General features: G+C 34.4%; 1 protein-coding gene across 9 annotated transcripts in view; it reads right to left on the bottom strand.

Annotated features, from left to right (window-relative positions):
- Positions 1-22,463, bottom strand: part of PPP1R9A (protein phosphatase 1 regulatory subunit 9A) — a 325,851-nt gene that overhangs the window by 103,814 nt on the left and 199,574 nt on the right. For all 9 annotated transcript variants that reach the window (XM_087421803.1, XM_087421917.1, XM_087422247.1 and 6 more), the window contains exon 5: positions 10,247-10,351. In XM_087421803.1, coding sequence (XP_087277929.1) covers positions 10,247-10,351 — 105 coding nt within the window. The remainder of the gene's footprint in view (positions 1-10,246; positions 10,352-22,463) is intronic.

The raw sequence follows: 22,463 nt of genomic DNA, 5'->3' as shown, positions 1-22,463 counted from the left end.
GGCTCCTCATATTCATGTCTTGTGCAATTCTCTCCACTTGAGTGTGGGATGGACTTGTTGACTCATTTTTATCAAACAAAATACAGAACTGATGGAATGTCACTTCAGATACTAGGTTATAAAAAGATGGTGGATTGCATCTTGGGTACTCCCTTCAATCACTTCCTCTGAAGAAGCCAGTTTCCACGTTGTAAAGCATCCCTGTAGAGAGGCTCTCGTGAGAAAGCAGGAAATAGATCACAGAAACTGTGAGATAATAAAAGTTTATTGTTTAAAGTCACTAAATTTTGAGGTAATATGTTATGCAACAATAGGTACACTAATCATGCGAGGCACGTAGTGGTGAACAAGACAGCCAAGGTAGTACTTAAAGCTGCAGACCCCAAAAACATGAGTTCTTAAAAGTTGTGTTGCAAATCTATGTTAGCATAATGAGAAAGGTCCAGACATAAAGAATTTTATACAGATATTTTTTTCCTGGTAAAAAACCAATAATAATAAAATATTTTTAAAATAAAAGTATACAGCACAATAAAATCTACATATTGCTAATAAAATTCCGTTTGACTACATCTGCTTTTCATAAAGAGGCACAGTCCTGCTTTCCGCATCACCATCACCGTCAATATAATTTGTTAATCATAACTATTATCATATATTTAAAAAATCAGTTTTATTGAGGTCAAATTTATATACAATAAAATTCACCAAATTTAAGTTGTATAATATGTTGAGTTTTGACAAATATATATACAACTGTATAACAAACACAATAACACAATACAGAATATTTCTGTCATTTCAAAAATGTTCCCTCTTTCCTCTTTGCAGTTTAAATGGAGTCAAGCAGTGTAAAGACTTTTGTGTCTGACATCTTTTACTCAATATAATAGTTTTGAGAGTCATACATGGTGTTGAATATATTGGTAGTTCGTTCCTTTGTATTGCTGAGAAATATTTCATTGTATGGAATATAATACAATTCATATACACATTTGTCAGTTAAAGGACATTTGAACGTTTCCAGTTTTTAGCTACTATGAATAAAGCTCCTATGAACACACAAGTATGAGTCTTTGGGTAGATATATGTTTTTATTGCTCTTGAGAAAATAGTTAGGAGTAGAACTGTTGGCTGGTATGGTAAATGTATGTTTAACTTCATCAGAACCTGCCAAACTGTTCCACAAAGTGGCTGTGCTATTGCTGTATTCCCGCCAGCAATGAATGAATGTTCAAGTTGCTCCACATCCTCATCAATGCATAGTATTTTAAGTCTTGTAAATTTCAGCCATTCGAGTGGACGTGTAGTAGTACCTCACTGTGGATTTAATTTGCATTTCCTCAGTGATTAATGACGCTGAGCAGCATTTCATGTGCTTAACTGCATATCTTTCTTGGTGAAGTGCCCCTTTAACTGATTTGTACATTTTTAAAAGGACTGTATATCCTCTTATTGAATTATAAGAGTTCTTCATATCTTCCAAATAACCGTCATCTATAAGATCATTGTTTTGCAAATATTCAGTCTGTAGCTTGCTTTTCTATTTTCTTAAGGGTATTTTTTGAACAAATATTTTAAAGTTTGATGTAGTTTAATTTATCATTTCTTTCGGTTATACTTCTTGCTTTTGTGTCCTAAAAGATCTTTGATTAACCCAAGATCATAAAGATCTTTGCCTGTTTTCTAGAAACTTTATGGTTTCAGCTATTGCACTTAGATCTATGATTAATCTTGAGTTAATTTTTGTATACACTGTGGGATGAAGGTCACTTTTTTTGTGTTCGTTTTTTTTTTTAATGTAGTTATCCAATTGTTCCAGCATCATTTGTTGAGAAGACTATAATTTCCCCCATTGAATTACCTTGGTGGTGCATTTGTCAAAAATCAATTGTTTTTGTCTGTGAAGGTCTATATTGGAACTCCCTATTCCACTCCATTAATCTATATTTCTATTCTTATGCCTAAACCAGACTTCTGTGATTAGTGTACCTTTCAGGCAGTGGAAATCCTCCAAAACTTTGTTATTTTCAAAAAAACGTTAATTTCTACAAAAATCCTGCTGAGATTTTAATTGAGATTGTGCTTAATCTACAGATTTGGGGAAACTTGAAATCTTAACAATACTCAGTATTCTGACCCATGGTCTCTTTCTTCATTCATTTAGGTTGTCTCTATTTTCTCTCAGAAATATTTTGCTGAAGTCTTCAACATATTATGTCAGATTATTCTTAGGTAGTTCATGTTTTTGATGCTACCATAGACGTTATTTTTAATCTGAATTTTCAATTCTTTGTTGTTGCTAGTATATAGAAATAGAATTGATTTCCGTACAACCTATCTCCTATAACCTTCTTTTACTCACTTATTGTTCTAGCAACATCTTTTGAAGATTCCTTGGGATTTTTACATGTCACCTGTGAATAAAGAGTTTTACTTCCTCCTTGTGTTTTCCATTTCTTATTCTTCCCTCATTGAACTAGCTATGACCTGTGGCACAATGCTGAATAGAAGTGGTAAAAGTGGACATAGTTGCATTGTTCTTACACTAAGGGGAAAATATTAGGTCTTTCACCATTAAGTACATTAGCTGTAGGTTTCAGTTAGATGCTACCTACCACATCGAGGAAATTCTCGTATACTGCAAGTTTTCTGAGAGATTTTTTCTAATCTCCATCAACTGAGATAAGCATGTGAGTATATGATTTTTCTCCATTAGTCTATTAGCATGGAAAACTCCTTAGCCTGAATTTCAAACAGTAAATCAACCACGCATTCCAAAGATAAACGCCACTTGGCCATAATTTATTATCCTTTTTATATATTCCTGACTTTAATTTGTTAAAATTTTGTCAAGTATTTTTGTATCTATGTTCATGAGGAATATTAGTATGTAATGATTTTTCCTTTAATGTCTTTTTCTGATTTTGGTATGATGGTAATGCTGGCCTCAAAAGTAGTTGACATGTGTCCCCTCTTCTATGTTCTGGAAGAGTTTGTATAGAATTGGTGTTATTTGTCCCTCTAATGTTTGGTAAGATTCACCAATGAAACAAACTGAAACTGGAATTTTCTTTGCTGGAAAACTTTATCTATAAATTCACCTTCGTGTACACATACACACACACGTTATTTTTTCTTGAGTGAGCTTTGGTACTTTTTCACAGTATTGTCTTCTAAGAAATTTATCCATTTATTCTAACCTGTATTTATTAGCATAAAGTTCTTCATAATATTGGCTAATGCTTATAATATCTGTTGGATCTGTAATGATGTCCTCTCTTTTATTCTAACTTGTACCTTCTCTGACATGAATTACCCCAAAACTTACAGACATTTTATTTTCCATAGTTTCTCTGAGTCAAGAATTCAGAAAAGGCTTGACTGGGCAGTTCTGGCTTGGTGCCTCTCCTTAAGTCCAACCACACGTCAATGGGGGCTGCAGTCATCTGAAGGCTTTACTGCAGCTGGAATATCTCCTTCCAAGGTGCTTCCCTCACATGGCTGGCAAGTTGGCGCTGGCTGTTGGCAGGCCTAAGTTCTTCCTTGTGTGGGCCTCTCCAGAAGGCTGTTTGAATCTCTTCTCAACATGGCAGCTTGATTTCTCCAGAGCAATCCAAAAGACCAAGATAGAAGCCAAATGCCTTTTATAGCCTAGCCTCAAAAGTCACACATCATTACTTCCTTCATACTCTAGTCATTATACAGACTAGAAAGGAATAGTGTGGTAGAGGACTAAACAAGAGAGTCAGTACCAGGAGGAGAGGATCATCAGAGGATCATTAGATGAATGTTATGTAGAAAACTGGCAATGTGATAGAGACTGACTTAGAGTTTGGAAAACATAAATAACATAATATGAGAACTCATTCACTAAAATAGTTATTTTTGAAGTGAGACTTGACAAGAAGGAATCAGCCAAGTAAAGATAATATGATACAGGTCTTTTTGGAGGAGGGCAGGAGACAGGGAATGGTACAAATAAAGGATAATACTTTGAACATATTAAATCTGATGTGCATTTTAGAAAGCCACATGAAGATGTCAAGTAGGAAGCTGGATAATTCTCAAGCTCAGGCAAGAGAAGACAGAGCTTCAAATAGAAAAGAGAACTGGAGAATAGTGGCCAGAACAGCTTAAAAAGACCATGGCTTATAAATAAGTTGGTAATCTGAAAGATAAAATTGAGAAAACTCTCAGAACATAACAGCAAAAATGTAAACAGACAGAGATTCTGAGAGAAAAGAAGATGCCAGAGGATATGCCCAGGATATCTAATCCCCATTTAATACCAGTCTGAGAAGAGAGAACCAAGACAATGAAGAAGAAATAAAATAATAATAGAAAATTTCCCAAATCCAAGTCTTCAGATTGAGTCCTAAGCAGAATTACACAAAAACAAACAAACAAACATAGATCTAGTTACAGCCTAGTAAAAATTGCAAAAATCCAATTATGAGTGAAAAAAAATCCCAAAGAGAAAACCATAAAGACGACAAATCAGATTAACATCAAACTTCTCATTATCAATCACAGATATTAAAAGACAATGGACGATGTTTTCATAGTACTGATCGAAAAGGATTTTTGAACCTCAAATACTATACCTAGCCATGTTTGAGGGCAAAATAATGCATTTTCAGACATGCAAGCACCCTGGCAGCTATGTATGACCCAGAGGAAATCAAGAAGGCTAGAAATATATTAAGTCAGGTTCCATTAGAACCTTCATGCTTTGAAGAGTCTCCCTTACAGGGAACAAGACTGAATGACATAAAATCACATTTCATTTTCCACTAATTCAGTCCTAGTGCTTGATTCTAGAGGGAATATTTTCATAACCATAATACTATAAATACTGGTTATTGGTTTTAATTTTTTGAATCAACTGATACAATAAGTACCCAAGACAATTACAAGACAACTGTAGTGATATAATAGAAAGTGTTATAAACTATTGCAAATTTTTTTTAACCGAAAAAAAATTAATAGGTGAAGGTTTTATGACAAGCAATCATAAGATTTTTATCCAAAATTGAAAAATCAAGAAATGAAGACAAGACTTATATTGGTACTTCCAAAAGAACAAAAAAGAGAAACTGTGAACAATGGTTCCTCTGCAGAATAGGACACGGGGTAAGAGGAAAAGGATACTCGATTTTTATTTTTATACTATTACACAATTTGACGTTTTGGTTAATGTATATTCATCACTTTTATTTTTAAAAGGTCAAGAATCTTTTAATAAATGAAGAGGAAAACAGTGCACAGAGAAAATTACAAAAATAAAAATCACGAAGATTACAAAGCCAAGAATAAAGTTACTATACAAATGCATACCATAAGATCCTGTGCCTCTGTTAGGAATGGCTATAAAACTGACTCTTGGTTTTCTAGCAATCTACAGGAATACCTCAGAAGTGATCAGAGTTTTAAGAAAAAATTAATAATAGCTAATATTTTACTGAATCCCAACTTTTTCTAGGCATTCATTTAAATGCATTACATGTATTAACTCATTTAATACTCATCACAAATCTATGGGGTAGGTACTATCACAATACCCATTTTATAGATGAAGAAACTGAGGCACAGGGAGATTTAAACACTTTAGTAAACTTATACATCTGATAACTGGTTAAGCCAGAATCTGAATCCATGAGCTCTGGCTTCATGTGAAAAAAAGAAATTGCTAGAGAAAGACAATTAGTCCTGGTACCAAGAGCAGAGAGAAATATAAATGAATATTTTAAATATTATTTACAGTTTATAACAGAATCAGCTCTATGATTTTACCTATCTGCTAGCTACAATATTTCAAAACACATCTTTCCTGTTGTCCAGAGATATGAAGCAAGAGGGTGAGTCAAATGCCTAAATTTGGAACATCTCTGGAAAAACGACATCACTCTCTATCTAAAAATAAATGGAAGGTAGCTTTGTATAACTTTGAATTAGTTTGTTAACATCTAGGGATTCCTACTTTCTTTTCATCGGTATACAACCAGTGATTTTCATCTCTTTCAAACTACTTCCTATTATTTTTTCTAAGGAGTTTTTAATTTCAAGCTTAAAATTATTTTTCCCATAACTAAATGTGGACCGACAAACATAAGGATATTTAAGGATCTCCAAGAAAAGCATCATTTAGTATGTTCTAATATAAAAATAAATTGTGAATAGGCAGATAAACCTGCTGATTCAAGTGAACTGGATCTAAACTATTTAAATTATTTTTTACATAATGCAGGATCTGACAATGAGAACAGAACTTTATTCTAACTTTTTAACTACGTTACACTTCATAAATTACCTTCTATCAACCACCAAAAAGATTTTAGGTTTTTAAATAACTGTTACAACATCTTCTTTTTAGGTTTTCACCAGGTAACATTGAAATGGACAATAAAAACATACTGAATAGTATGAATCTAAAGTCAAAGGAGAGCAGAAATGTGTTATGCAATATGTATTATAGAGCATGACGTAATCTAGAATCAATCTGGATTGACCAAGCGCTCATCTCCAGAGTTGCCTAGAGCATGGTACTGACCCTTGGTGAAAGCTATGAAATGTACTAACCAGGGATAAATGCTGTTTTGCAAACATGGGTCTATGAGTTCTTTCAAGGCAAGTCATACCACCCTGTCAGAATTGTTTGGTAGTAATAATTGGATTTATTATTTGTACCTGGATTTGGTGGAGTCTGGAGGTTTTCAATAGTTGAGCTGGTGATGTAGGAGGAACATACCTACATGACCAGCTCACTATCAGAGACCCCTACCACACATAGACTTTGGCTTTCTTGGTACCAAGGTGCTTCATGCACATGCCCATGGTGGTTTAAAATGTGGAGACCAACAAATCCTGTGACACCCAGTGGAGGGATGATAAAGATGACTATGTCTGAGTTCTACACGTCCACCCCTTCAATGTTTCTTTCCCCTTCTGTTGCATCATTTCAGAATATAAAATGTTTGAATCCTGTGAGACCTTTTCCCATTCAATTACTTAAAGTAATTAACATGATATTAGCATAGTACTCATTGTGAGTGCTTAGTTTTAAGTGATATCAGTAAAATGGAGGAAATAATAATTGTTTACCAAAGCTCTGAGCCAGACCTGAGCTTCTGATCCCCCAGGAACCTAGCCTGATTTGAGCTGAACCACTTCTTCACAGTGGCCTAATATGCTATAACTCATTTAAATGATGTAGGGTTGAAAAACATATATACTCTTGGATGTTATCATATTAAAATATATATTATAATTTCTCTAGTATATTAAAAATGGCATATTAATGGAGTCTTCATTAGCACTACTAGATCATAAACTCAGGTGTAGCAATTCAAAGTTTAATAAAATAAAGCAGACTACGAGGTCAGAAAATGATTCTCTATAATTGTGGGTGAAGTCACAGAATTCACAGAATTCACTGTGTGATTTAACTCAAATCCAAATGCCGGCACCAATTTCATATACATTTCCAGGAAATAAATAAAAATCTTGATCTCCAATACTTAAAAAACAATCACCATCCAAATCTCAGTTTCAATTTTCTCATCACCACTAACTTCTTATCTTTCCCTTTCCTGGCTCTTTAAAGCCATGAGTTCTACACATTCCTCCCAGATCTGTGCTTAGTAGCTAGAAAAATTCAAACTAACTTTAGTAATTTTTCAGATATCCCTTTTTGAAAATAAATTTTAGTAACAACTAAATATGATATCTAAGTCACCAATGAATAAAAAATATAGAACCATACACATTTTAAATCTTCAGTTTAAAACAGTTCATTAAAAATACAGGTCTAGTTTTTGGATCCTGTTTTTGTGTTAATACCTTATAAAGAACTACCACGTAAAATACATTCAGAGGATTCAAATATTATTTTTAATAAGTTAAAATTGAGAAAGCACTTTTCCTTATATTCAATTAATTAAGATGCTGGGTTACATAATTTTAATCAATTAAGACCCAGGGTTAAATAATTTGAGGGAACAAAGGAGGCTAAAGGTCCCATTTCGATGTTAAGATTTTCACAAAGTAAATGAGGAAATAAGATGTACGCTTTTAAAAGATGATAGTAGACCTCAAGGTCAAAAAAGTGATATGAATGATGAGTGTTACCAGGAAGAAGAGATCACTAGGGGATACAGAGGTCAAGGAGGATTTCTTTTTTTTTTTTTTTTTTAAAGATTTTATTTATTTTATTTTTCCCCCCAAAGCCCCAGTGGATAGTTGTATGTCGTAGCTGCACATCCTTCTAGTTGCTGTATGCGGGACTCGGCCTCAGGATGAACGGAGAAGTGGTGCCTCGATGCGCACCCGGGATCCGAACCCGGGCCACCAGCATCGCAGCACGCGCAGTTAACCACCAAGCCACAGGGCCGGCCCAAGGAGGATTTCTTGGAGGGCAAAGGAACTGCCCTCCTTCTAAACAGAAGAGAGTACTTTAAACAGAAAAAATGGCAGAGAGAAAGGCACAAAAACAATAATTCACAAGTCATGTTTGAAGGATGATGACCACACTAGTATGACTGTACCAGAGCATAAATATAGGGAGAATAAGTGATAAAATCGGGTAATGAAAGATTTTTAATACCGGGATAAAGAGCTTTGATTCTGCACAGAATGGAGGACCACTGAAGGTTTCTGAAGAGGAGAGGAACATGATGGATGCAGGATTATTATTTCTACCAACAGGTCTTAGTTCTTCTACTACTAGAGTTACGTAGAATGAGTCAATTCCTTTTTCCATGATAGCCCTTCATATATTTGAAAACTGCTATTATGTTCTTTCATTAGGGGCAAGGAAGACAAGGACAGATTGAAGAAGGGAGAGACTGAAATCAGGGAGACGAGTTAAGAAGCCATTTGCAATTTGTAGAAGACTTGAAATGATAACAGTACAAAATTATGAAGGGAGAAAAAGGGATAGCTATGATTTCAAGTAACTACAAACTTTTTTCCAACTGAGAAATGTTCTTATAAGTTGAATGTATATATTTATTTCACTTTAAAATTCATTTTAAAGCCTAATGGGCAGCTTCAAAAACATGTTCCATACTGTCACATGAAAGTGCTGTCTCAAGAACAGAAGACAGCAATCAGCAGAAAGACAACCACATTTACTGAGGGCCCCACCCATGCAGCTCTGAGATGGCATCAGACAGTTTTTCCTGTACTCTTTTCAATTATTTTACACGCTTTTCTCAGAACTACGTTCTTCTTGAAGCATCAACATAGCACACGTAAGTCATTTAGGTTGTATTCCTTAAACATTCCTTTCAGCATTAAAGAGTGCTTTTCAATTGAAAAAGTCTAAATTCTGAAACAGTTTAAGTTGTGCTTGTGCAACATAAAATATGCTGCAATAAAATCCTAATGTTATCTTCTTATAGCAATATTAACTCATCAGTATTTTCAGAATATTTGAGTTTCATTTTGCTGATAACATTAAAATACTTTCATAATTACACATACTAAACAATGTCCCCTTATGTGTTCCTTCATAGGATTTATGGAAAAGTATAAGACACAAGCAATACCATTTTAGATAATAAGTACCCTATGACCAAATAAAACGATTTCAAACCTTGACCTTAATTGGCTCAGGACTACTTTCTTATTTGTTTTCCAAACTACAATTTCCAGAAACCCAGGATTGGATACAAATTTCATGGTCCAAAAGAATGTACCCTCTGTCCTATTAAGTTGGAAAAGTTAGAGTTTACCAAAGATTAGCGATCTTTAAAACAATAAAGAGATCTTTTAAATGTATTTATTAACCTCAAATCATTCAGCCTGCTTGTCTAAACAACATGTATCATTGGATATATGTATAATCATTTCAATTTCAATTTACTGTATAACTGGTTTTATTAAAAGGACTTGGGATCTAAATTCATATTTATTGAGGATATAACTAGAAATTCTATCTTCCTAGAAATTCTTACTATATTAGCAATAAGCTCACTAACATAGCTCAGTAATTAACCATATTGTTTCACACTGTACACTTTATGTCTTCATGTCTTTCTAGAATACGATAATTTTTAGTTTTAAATTACATTTACATGCACTAATTTCAATAAAGAAGGAAATACTAAAAATTAAAGGCAAGTTTTTAGTATTTAAATAAAATTCTCCTAATTACATATATTTATAGGTACAATTACAGAAAACTAAAATTCAACAAAATATTAAGTAACCAAATTGTACATATCCAAAGCCATATATTTACCTGACATTGCCCTTGGTGTTTCTGAGAACTGTTGCAGCAAAATTCTGTGTGACACCCACCAAGCTGATTCCATCCACTTCCACAATCTGGTCATTGACTTGTATTCTTTGGGAAGGGGGAAAAAATTACCCACAATTAATTTTTCTGATAATACATTACCATTTTCAATAAATGAGTTGATGAAATCCTTAATTTTCAGATACTCTTAGTAACCCAAAATTTGCCTTTTATATAAAGACTCCAGATCTTAGTGAAAGGCTTAATGTTTTTAAAAGATTGTTTGGAAGAACAGAAATAAGCAATACTAAATGGAGAGATTCAGTTTACCCAACACCCATATTCCTACCCCAAAGAATTGATAACTGCTAATGTGTGACATATTTATATCATTTTTTGTCCTTAATAAATTACATAAAACATAGATCCCACTGAAATACCCTTTGGGCCTCAAACCTAGTCACGTATCCTACCTCTCCTCCCCGAGGAAAACTATCACCAGGAATCGCAGGAAATCCTTCCTATTCAAGTTGTATACTTGAAATACGTAATGCTCATAAGTGTACCCATAAGTGTTAGGTATACTCATGTACCCACGATCCAACTTTATCAAATCTCAGCACTGTGCAATATTTGAGTCATATTTTTTCTAAAGACATATATTACAGAAAAACTGAAGCCCCTTTATTGTCTCTAATTCTATTCCCTCCACGGCTCCCACAGAGGTAACAATCATACTAATTTTGATGTTTAGCCTTTCTCTCGATGTTTTGAAATAGAAATAGTAAGTATGCATGAGTAGGCACAATAGGTGCACATTTGCAGTTTTCAAACATTATGTAGTATAACTCGCTTTCTACAATTTAGTTTGCTTCATTCAATGTTATTTTTGAGATTTATCCATGGTTAAAAATACAATTCTAGCTAGTTCATTTTAACAACCACGTAGTATTATCTTTTATGAATATACCAAAATATATTCATCCATTATTTTGCACATAGACAATTGTATTGTTTTCCATTTTAGCTATTATGAATATTGTTGTAATAACCAATTTCATACATATCTCCTTAAGCACATGTGTGAACCTCTCTAGGATATATACTAAGAAACAGAATTCCTAAGTCAAAGAACATAGGCATTTCAAACTTAACAAACTGACACATTTCAGTTCAAAATGCTTATACCAATGCATAATCTATCTCAATAGCACTGTATGAAAGGTTCTGACTCTCCACATCTCGCCAATACTTGGTATATTCAGACCCTTTAAATACTGTTGATGTTATAAGTGTAAAAAGATATCAAATTGTGATTTTAATTGCATTTCCCTGATTACCAGTGTGGCTGAATGTTTTTTCATGTGTTTATGAGTCATCTGTCCACTTCTGCAAACTTTTAGATCATTTCCTTTACCCATTTTTGTTGATGTTGTTAGGTTGAATGTCTTTTTTCTTTGTCTTCATATATTCTGTATACTAACACTTTCTCAATTAAATAATTTGCAAATACCTTTGGCCTAACCTATACCTTGTCTTTTCACATTTCTTTGGAAAATGGTGGTTTTAAGGAAAACGATTTTTAAAAATATAATCACATTTGTAATTTTAGCTTTATATTAGGTAGTTTTTGTGCTTTGCTTAAGAACTCCCCTTCTGCCTCAAGATTATAAAAACATTCTATATTCCCTTCTAAAAGTTTTAACATTTTGATTTTCTGCATTTAGGTAGTTATTCACTTGGCAGTTATTTTTTTATATGTGTTAGCAATCTATTTGTATGTTTTCCAAGTGTATAAACAATTGGCTTAACAACATTTAATAAAGAGTTCACTTTTTCTCCACTGATTTGTAGGGCTCCCTCTGTCAGGTTTTCGAATGTGTAGCAACATGTTTTGGGTTCTCTATTGGTTTCCACTTGTCTCTGCATACTACACTGCTTCATTTCAAAGGGCAATTCTCTTCATCTAGTTCATGGTCTTCAAATTTTTCTGAGTTATTCTTGAGTTTTTTCTCTTCATAACTAGTTTTGGATTTACTTGCCAACTTCTATAAAATCACTTGTTGGGGTTTTAACGAAATTATACTGATTGTAAAGATTAGTTTGGGGAAAACTGACATCTTGATCATACTGACTCTTCCCATCAATAAAAATTGAGCGCTACTATAATTACCCTAGGCAAGTATTGTGTATATCATACGTTGTTGCCATGTGTTAAGAAAAGTTATTTAAAGCTTAGAAATAGGAATTAAAGGGGGGGCGAAATCTCCTTTCAATGTCATGTAGGTGCATTATTTAACAGGCCCAACCAAGGATAATTTGGTGGAGGTTGTATTTTAATTGATCCATTGTTTAAAACTGATTAAACATCCTGGACATACTGAAGGTGCATGTTAATTTGTAGATTTTTGCCCTGAATAAATTCAGATAATTTTCTTCTCTTAGAAGAGATAATCCCATAAGCTATAGTTTATTTCCCTGAAGAATGTTAACCAGTTTTGTATCTAATTTAGCAATGTTATTTGAACATTACTAACTTTCCTTTAAATACCTACTCCTAAAATGTTCTTTGAACCACATTTACCATCTCACTGGTTCAACTCACTATTTATTAGTGAGTTGAAAAAATCTCATACATGTTCATTTTATATTTATGAAAGTCCTTTTTTTAACTCTGAATATTACCCTATATTGGCTTTGGAGGTTCCACCAAGATGCCAGAGTGGCTTCACAAAGCCGATTCAACTGTATTACCACAGAAATGCACTTCACGGGCTGTTTAAGCCCAGGCACATATTTGCTTGGTAGCGAGAGGGATGCTAAAGCAAGAAATAGAACTTTATCTTTGCTACTAGCACTCTTTTTCTAATTTAGTACTTTTGCTTTTTTCTGGTTCTTGGCCATTTTGGTTCTGGATCATGTCTGCACTGGGTAACGATGACAACAACAATAAATAATTCCCCACTGGTAGCAGCAATGATTGGGAGTATAATTTTATAATCTGACCCTTCAAGACCTCTATTGGGATTGTTGGGATCTATTATCTCTCACGTGAGAAACGATAAAGAATTTCAGTTGCTGTCTTTTAATTTCTTTGTCTATTTGTGAGCTCAAACTATTTCATAAAATGATTTCACGAACACTAGGAAAGAAAAACAGTCCCCTGAAATCTTGACTGGTGAGTTTTTGTGTTTCTTTAATTAGTTAACCTGTTTCTGAGGTTGCAGAACTGAAGCTTATAAATTCTCTGTGTTGCTGTAATTGAGAGAAACCATTATCTCTCACTGTGTGAGTATGAAGTAGTTTCCTAATTTAGAAGGGTCTTAGTAAATTAAATTATAAGGTCTCTGAAATTAAAGGAGAGATAATCTAATTGGTTTATAAAGAATAATAAGCACTTTCATACATCTTATATTCTAGTATCTAATGAAACTTTAAATGTGCTAGACATTTAAGAAAAAAATCCTTCTTAGAGACTGCTAGCTCAGAAATATTTCTATATAAGAGCCCAAATTCACGTAATAAAAGTGACTCTTTGGGCAAATAAGACTAATTTAATAACTTTGATTTAAAATACACAGCTATGTTTTCTCCAAGATTTTGTAAAGGTTTTCATGAAGAGATTAATCTGAACTTTCTAAAATTCTAATATGGATACTGATCAACTAAGTGAACAGTACCCCTACATAAAGTTTAAAATTAAAAACATAAAAGATATAAAATTGTGTTCAACTAAACTGAATCATAATTCTGACAACTTTTATATCAATAGTAATTATGTTTTATAGAGTGTCAGCTTAAAACATGATTTCCAAGATTCTTAATTATCTCCAAAACCTTGGTCATAAAGCATAGTTTTTAATACATACAACTCTGCTTATGTTAAAATGTTACACAGTTACTATAACTTTGCATCACGTTGAAGAATGTGTTCATCCTTGTACTTTAAGAAGATATAAAAATAGTGTGTGGCTGCAGAAAATGATTTTTGCCAGTTTGCTAAATTGCTTGTGTATGATAGGCAATTATTATCCAGTTCCTAACTACCAGCAAAGGTCGTTAACTAGAAGTTAGTTAAACAGACTACAAGTTAAATTTAATATGGATAATTGAGATTTATGCTAGCAGCAACAGTGATAGAAAAAAATATAATTGTGTAGGTGAGGTAAAGAGATATATTTTTGTTTTTCAAGAGAAAGAATGGTAGTTTAGTCCTAAAGTAAAGTGTCAGCCTGTTCTAGAATATGAAAGAACATAATGAAGACCAAAGCTTGAGTGTATATAGCAAGTTGAGGAAGGTTTGAAGAAATGATTTTTATTTACCTTGGTTTATACCATCTGAGGCCAAAAAGAAGCTATAAAATGGGCTGAATTTTTTGACAAAATTCACTCAGCTTTTAAAAACTTATTCATAATATAATTTAGAAGAAAAAAGTGTAGTTCTTCTACTACTAGAGTTACACAGAATGAGTCAATTCCTGTTTCCGTGATAGCCCTTCATATATTTGAAAACTGCTATTAAGTTCCTCCACAGATTGAAGAAGGGAGAGATTGAAATCAGGGAGACAGTTAAGCCATTTGCAGTTGGTACAACTTTGAAATGATAACAGCAGAAAATTATGAACGAGAGCTCCTTTTACCCTACATCCTCACCAGCATTTGGTGTTGCCAGTGTTTTGGATTTTGGCCATTCTAATAGGTGTACAGTGGTATCTCATCATTGTTTTAACTTGCAATAACTCACAGGTTGGGAGAAAATATTTATGCATCATGTATCTGATATGGGGCTTATAATTCAGAATATTATAAAAAATAGTTACAACCCAAAAAGACAAACAACCCAGTTTAAAATGGGCAAAGGGGCCGGCCCTGTGGCTTGGTGGTTAAGTGCGCGTGCTGCAATGCTGGTGGCCCGGGTTCGGATCCCGGGTGCGCATCGAGGCACCACTTCTCCGTCCATCCTGAGGCCGAGTCCCACATACAGCAACTAGAAGGATGTGCAGCTATGACATACAACTATCTACTGGGGCTTTGGGGGGAAAAAATTAAATAAATAAAATCTTTAAAAAAATCTTTAAAATGGGCAAAGGATCTGAATACGCATTTCTCCAAAGATATACAAATAGCCAATAAGCACATGAAAAAGATGCTCAACATCATTAGCCATCAGGGAAATGCAACTCAAAACTAAAATGAGATACCTCTTCACACACACTAAGATGGTTATGATCAAAAGACAGATTATAACAGTGTTCATGAGAACACAGAAAAATTTTAATCCTCATACATTACTGGTGGCTATATGACATGGTGTAGCTGCTTTGGAAAACTATCCAACAGTTCCTCAAAAGGTTAAACACAGAGTTATCATATGACTCAAAAATTCCACTCCTAGGTGTATACCCAAGAGAAATGAAAACATGTCCACACAAAAATCTATACATGAATGTTCATAACAACATGATTCATAACAGCCAAGAAGTAGAAACAACCCAAATATCTATCAACTGATGTTAGAATAAACGAAATGTGGCATATCCATTCAATGGACTATTATTTGGAAATAAAAAAGAATGAAATGTGATACGTGCCACAACATGGATGAACTTTGAAAACAATATGCTAGTGAAAAAAGCTAGTCACAAAAGATCACATATTGTATGAGTCCATTTATATGAAATGTCCAGAAGAGGTAAATCTATACTGACAGAAAGTAGATTAGTGCCTAAAGTGGGAGGAGCAGGAGAGAGCTGGGAGATAAGGCAAGTGTCTGTTAATGGATATGGAGTTTCTTTTTGGAGTGGTCAAAATGTTCTAAAATTAACTGAGGTGATGGTTATACAAGTCTTGAATATTTTAAAAACCATTAAATTATATACTTTAAATAAGTGAACTGTATAATATATGAATTACATCTCAAGACAGGTGTTAAAATTTTATATTAGGGCCAGCCCCGTGGCTTAGCGGTTAAGTGCGCGCGCTCTGCTACTGGCGGCCCGGGTTCGGATCCCAGGCGCGCACCGACGCACCGCTTCTCCGGCCATGCTGAGGCCGCGTCCCACATACAGCAACTACAAGGATGTGCAACTATGACATGCAACTATCTACTGGGGCTTTGGGGAAAAAAAAGGAGGAGGATTGGCAATAGATGTTAGCTCAGAGCCAGTCTTCCTCAGCAAAAAGAGGAGGATTAACATGGATGTTATCTCAGGGCTGATCTTCCTCACAAAAAAAAAAAGAAAAAAATTTATATTAAAGAACAATTTTATCCAAATGCCACCAGCTTCATCATTCCAATAAAATATATTTCTAAATCACTTAGTGTAGCTATCAAGTTTCTTCAGCATTGGGTCTTAACCTAATTCTGACATATTTATCCCACATTATCCTTCTTGACATTTAAACTTTTATCATTCTGTTCCCCATCTGCCTCTACCCCTTGCCTATTTCACCATGCACAAGACTAGATTGACTTACCCATAAGAAATAGGAACACTGCTCAAGTTTAAGAATATTTTGTTAGTTATTGTGCTAGAGAGTAGGTTCATTAAATATTAATTATTGGATTAAATATTATACTGGATTAAAAATTCTAGTATACAGCATATATCTCCCTTTCTCCCATTTGATCCATTGGTTAAAGGGACACAGTCTCTGTTCTCCCATAGGGCAGGTCCAGGGTCACTTTCTCCCTTTGCTAACCATTCTTCTCAGAACTTTAGAAAATCATGGCCCGCTTTAGTTCTCTCTACCTTACTCTCTACTCTCCTTAAAAAGAAAGACAGATGTAGCCACAACCATCTCCCCCTCCTCTCATTCCTTCTCTTCCTTCTACAAAGTAGGAAGAACAGTGATTTTGCTCAGAGCTGCTTAACCATCTCACACTTCTTTCCAATATAGCCTCTTTCTACTTTTCCTCTAGGTCTAAAGTAGTATGGTCTTTGGTGGTACTGTGGTGGCAACATTAAAGACTTGGAGGAAAAAAAACAATGATGTCCTTTAGCCAACTCCAGATTCACCTAGCTTAAACACTCTGCCAGATTAATCTTACTCATGACAAAGTTGTGAATCATAGCTTCATGTTAATTTGTTTTCTATTTTCCTTCATGTAATGTACACATAAAACTGAACGAGGGCTCCCACCTGAGGGAGTCTGAAGGGAGTTGTAATTCAGTCCTCATTCTGGCTGCCAAGCCATGCACCAGTAAGGTGGCATCCATCCGCAAGAGGTGCATTTTTCAGATTTGCACAAAAGCACAATATGAACTAACAGGGCCCTACCATACTGGATAGGATAGTCTAGGACATTAGTTCCCAAACTGCCTAACTGCAAGGGAACAATACAGAGCAACTTTGAAAATTACAGATTCCTGGAGGTGCACCTCCTCTAAAATTCTCATTCAGAAGACTTGGAGTAAAGCACAGAATACACATTTGAGTTGTTTCCCAATTTTGTCTATTACGAATAAGTTGTCATTCAGCTACAAGTCTTTACGTAGACATGTGTTTTCATTTCTCTTTGAAAATACCAAAGAGTAGAATTGCTGGCTTGAAAGGTTAAGTATATGTTTAACTTGCAAAGAACTGTCAATTTTGCTAATATGTAGGGGGCTAGCATTTACTGGGGAGGAAATAAAAGTAAAAGTAAAATATGGGCTTTCACATTGTCAATAGACAGAGTGATCAGCAACTTTGAAAATTACAAAATATGTATTGCTAATCTTATTAAACCATTTTGGGAAAAGAAGGAAAGGAAAGAATTCCTGTTAAGTGTAGTTTTATTCTCTGGATGGGATAAAAGCTAAATGTTTATTTTTAGGATAATGTTTTTGATACACTGTTGATGAGACTCAAAAGAGGCAAATATTCTGCTTCCTAGTTTCCCTACTATCATTCTGTGCATGCCATTCTCTTTTCTGTGATAACACCTTCTCTTGGCCAGTCATCATTTGGACACTTGTTTTTTCAGAAACTATCTAGAAAACACTTTTCCTAATTAAATGTTACATAACCTTAATATCGTTTTTTAACTTTACACCTTTGTGCAGGTGTACACGTGATGTGTCATATAATTTTTTCCTTGCGTTGCTTTATAAAAGTTATTTTGTTGTGTAGGGATGTGTTGGGGGTGGGGACTTTGTGTTATAATTTGATTTTAAACTACTGTAATGGACAAAATTATGCCTTTATTTCTTCTTAACCTTTACATAAAATAAAAGAGAATGTTATGGAAGTGATATGTGCTCAATATATGCTTTGATAGCAATAGTTCATCTGTGTTTTTGAGTCACCAAGGGCTGTGGTGACACACGTATGGCAACTCACCAAGCAACTTTCATGGCAGTTCAAGTGCCATTTCACCAATATCTACGGAAGAAATTCTTTATCTTTCAAATATTTAATTTAAAATATACTTTGTATTTTGAAAGGCCAAATTAAAGTTGAAGTATGGAATTTGAAAGATGAACACAGTTGGCCTTACAGAAAAAAAAGTAAAGTTGAAAAGCTCAGACTCTCAAGCCAGCCCTGATGGCCTAGCGGTTAAAGTTTGGTGTGCTCTGCTTTGGCAGCCCAGGTTCAGTTCCCAGGCGTGGAACCACACCACTCGTCTGTCAGCTGCCATGCTGTGGCAGTGGCTCACACAGAATAACTAGAAGGCCTTACAACTAGAATATACAACTATGTACTGGGGCTGTGGGGAGGGAGAAAAAAAAAGAAAGGGAGAAAGATTGGCAACAGATGTTAGCTCAGGGTGAATCTTTCCCAGCAAAAAAAAAAAGACAAAAAAAGCTCCAACTCTCAAAAGGAAAGAGAGTCACTGTCATACTTTCATGAAGTGAAAGGACGGTAAGGTGACTTTAATCAGGCAAGAGCATTTAGGCAAGAGCATTTGAGAAGGCAGACATTTTAAGAAAAGGGAAAAGTTTAAGGACGAGTAAGAGAAGTACTAAATAAAGGACAGAAAACTTTTAAAACAGAACTGTTTGTTTGTTTTAAAAAAGAAGCTAATAGTACAGGGCTAGCATTTACTGGGGAGGAAATAAAAGTAAAGGCAAAATACAGGCTTTTACATTGTCAATAGACAGAGTGATCAGAAGTGAAAGAAAATTAGGGCGATGATTGCCTTAATGGACAAGAATAAAAGAAGAACAAACAAGGTCCAAGAAATTTCTGAAAATACACACCCTTGTACAGAATAATTTAGATCAAATGCAATGAAACAAATACAATTAAAGAGACACTTCTAAGTACTCTAATCAGAAGAAAGATAGCAAAAGTGCTGGAAAAATATAAATAGAGAAAATAATATGCTTGCTTCATTGATTAGATTGATTCATTCAGTCAGTAACTTAGCAAGAGTGAGTTGATCCTGACGGTATTCCGAGAGCAGTGCAAGTTACTGGGATACAAGTTTGGATAATGTATGGTTCCTGCTTGAGAACATCATATACATATATAAACACACATATTTACGCAAATACAGAGGTATGTATGTGTTTCGGGTATTGGAGACATGGGAGTGTGCTGAGCTACACAAAACATTACATGAACTGTGTTAAGAAAGACATGAACAAAATAGGTTATGTTAAGAGAAGAGGGCTATTGACTCTTTGAGGAGAGGGTCAAGCGGAACCAGAGGCAAGAAAAAATTGAGAATAGACAGATTTACAATGAAGTCATGGTGTTTTTCCAAATAAGCCAAGAAAATCACCAGTTATAATGTGCTATCAATGCTATCAAAACAAACAAAAAGAAATGGCGATGTGACCCTCACGAAGACTAGAGATTACTGGAAATTACCTCTAGTAAAACTAACAGAACAAATATTAAAAGCTAAAGTCATAAGGAGATTTGCCAAAAAAGACTGAATCCTAGAACTGCAATTAGCCCATCCATAAATGGGCTTGAGTGCTTATCAAATTCTAGTAGCAACACGGTGCTATAGAAGACACCAGACATATAACTGTGGTCCCCACTCTTCATGATTTAACAATGAATCTAGAGATACACACTCAACACACATAACAGGATGACAAACAATTAAACACAAGTGCATGTGCTACAGACTATTACATTGAAGAATACAGAGGACAAGAGTTCAGCTGGGCTCAACTAGTGACAGTTAAATGGTTTCAGTGAGGAACTGGACACTAAGCTTAGCCTTGAAATAGAAGGTAACAAAATGTTGAGAAAAATACGATTCTAGGTAGAGTGAAGAGCATGCATTTACTGGGGAGGAAATAAACGTGGTAGTAAGAAAAGAACCTGGGTCTCAGAGTTGCTCAGACCTAAATTTCAATCCCAAACTTTCACTTACTGATAATCTACTAAAAAATCTCCAATGCTGTTTCCTCAACTGTTGTTTTAGGAATATTGCTAAATTTGTGTGATATAGGAAAATACAAAAAGGAATTATTAAAAGACAGAAAAAGAAAAGAACTAGAAAGCAGATGGCAGACCAGGAGTGAAAGTTTCTGCAAAGTAGCCCTGGGAAGAGAGAAAGAAATCTGAAGTAAAGTAAATCCAGACCTACCCTCCCATCTTGCAACCATGGCAAAAGTTAAGAATGAATAAGGAAGACTGATGACTTGAGCTACAGGGTCCCAGCCCTTGGTAGTAAACAACTCCAAATCTATAAAACCAGAAAAGCAATGAATACTGGGAAAAAAGATGATGGGTTAGGGAAAAAAATGCCACTTAAAATACACAGCACCACCAAAAAAAGGTAAAAGAAATTTACAAGCATTTTCTTGATACTGGATAGGGGTTAGAAAGTGATATTCTATTTAAAAGTATGTAGCATGCAAAATATTAAATGTAAATTAATGGTACTGTCCCTATTATAGCAAAATTTTAAAACATGTAATTGATAGTCTCTTTCTTTACAATGCATTTTGATTGCTTTATTTCAGCAAATGTTTATTTAGAGGCTTTCATTCATTTACCTTAGACCAGTTTTCTTAATCCCATTTTCTATAAAACCTTAAATTTCTTCAACTATGAATTCCTGAAAGAATTAATCTTTAGTTTAGATACAGAAAGTCTACTAAACTACCACGTATGCTGGCTGTAAAGATTAGCAAAAATGTATGTAAAAGCGTTAGCACAATGATTGACATATCATATGGCCTTAATACATTGTAGTTTTAGTAATCACTATTTTGACTCTGATGTGTAAGGAGGTTGGGAAAGGAAACTAACACAGACAATAAGGTAATCTTCCTGATTAAAGCAGAGAATTGAATATGCACTTAAGAAATTATATTGGTATTCAATGCCAACGAGACCTCAGGTTATGAATAGCAAAAAATGGAGAGCAACTGTACACTGTTGCTCAGAAGGGCTACACGAACAAAGTGATGGTTGTTGAAGAATAATCTTGGGACCAGGGTAAGGAGAAACTGGGAAAGGTCAGCTGAAAGAACCCCACAGAAACTAAGGAGTAAGAGAAAGACCCGGCCCAGAGACATGGCACAGAACAGAGAATAAACACAAAAGAAGAATCTGAGGAATGTTCCAAAGAAAGAAATATACAATATAATAAGATATTACAGGTAAAATAAATGAAAGAATAAAAGATAACTAGAAAGTTTTATATCTAAAGTAATGAAAAATAGGGTCAACACAGAAAAAACAGATTGTTCAGATCAAGAGAAAGGAAGAAAGACAGAAAAAAAAGGAAAAGAGGAATTCACTTTCTTTTATGTTGAATTTGAGATGAAAATAAGATACCTAAGTGCTACAGATGAAGAGGTTCTACATGCACCAAGATTGGGTTATGAATTTGTAAGTAATTTCTATAGAGTCATTAAAAAAATCAGTTCATTGACTGAATACAAAAACGAGTTCAAGAAGCTAACCTTGGGAGAGAAGCATTCTTACAATACAGGATGAAAAATAGGAGGAAAAGGATCTATACAGAAGGAGAATCTGGAAAGTATCTCTCACACACATACAAGCCAACAAAAAAACAAGGAAAGGAGTATGGATCTCCTTAGAAATAAGCATGACACTGAAAAGTTTAAGATTAAGTCTAAGAAAAGGTTACCTGATGTCTCAAAACGTAGGTAATAATTTTCAAAGCACTGAATTTGAAAGAAAATTAAGGATAGAAACTAAATACAGAATTTTATTGTGTTTAAGTTTAGAGTTGCACTTTAACTCTGTTTATTGTACTTGATAATTTTTGTCACCAGATTAGAGGAGTAGGAAAGAAAGT

The sequence above is a fragment of the Ceratotherium simum genome, chromosome 1 (assembly GCF_057802395.1).
Source record: "Ceratotherium simum simum isolate JZ-2026a chromosome 1, ASM5780239v1, whole genome shotgun sequence".
In the NCBI taxonomy this organism is placed as follows: Eukaryota; Metazoa; Chordata; class Mammalia; order Perissodactyla; family Rhinocerotidae; genus Ceratotherium; species Ceratotherium simum.
Note: the sequence above shows the minus strand (reverse complement) of the source record. Positions and strands in the feature narration are given on the sequence as shown.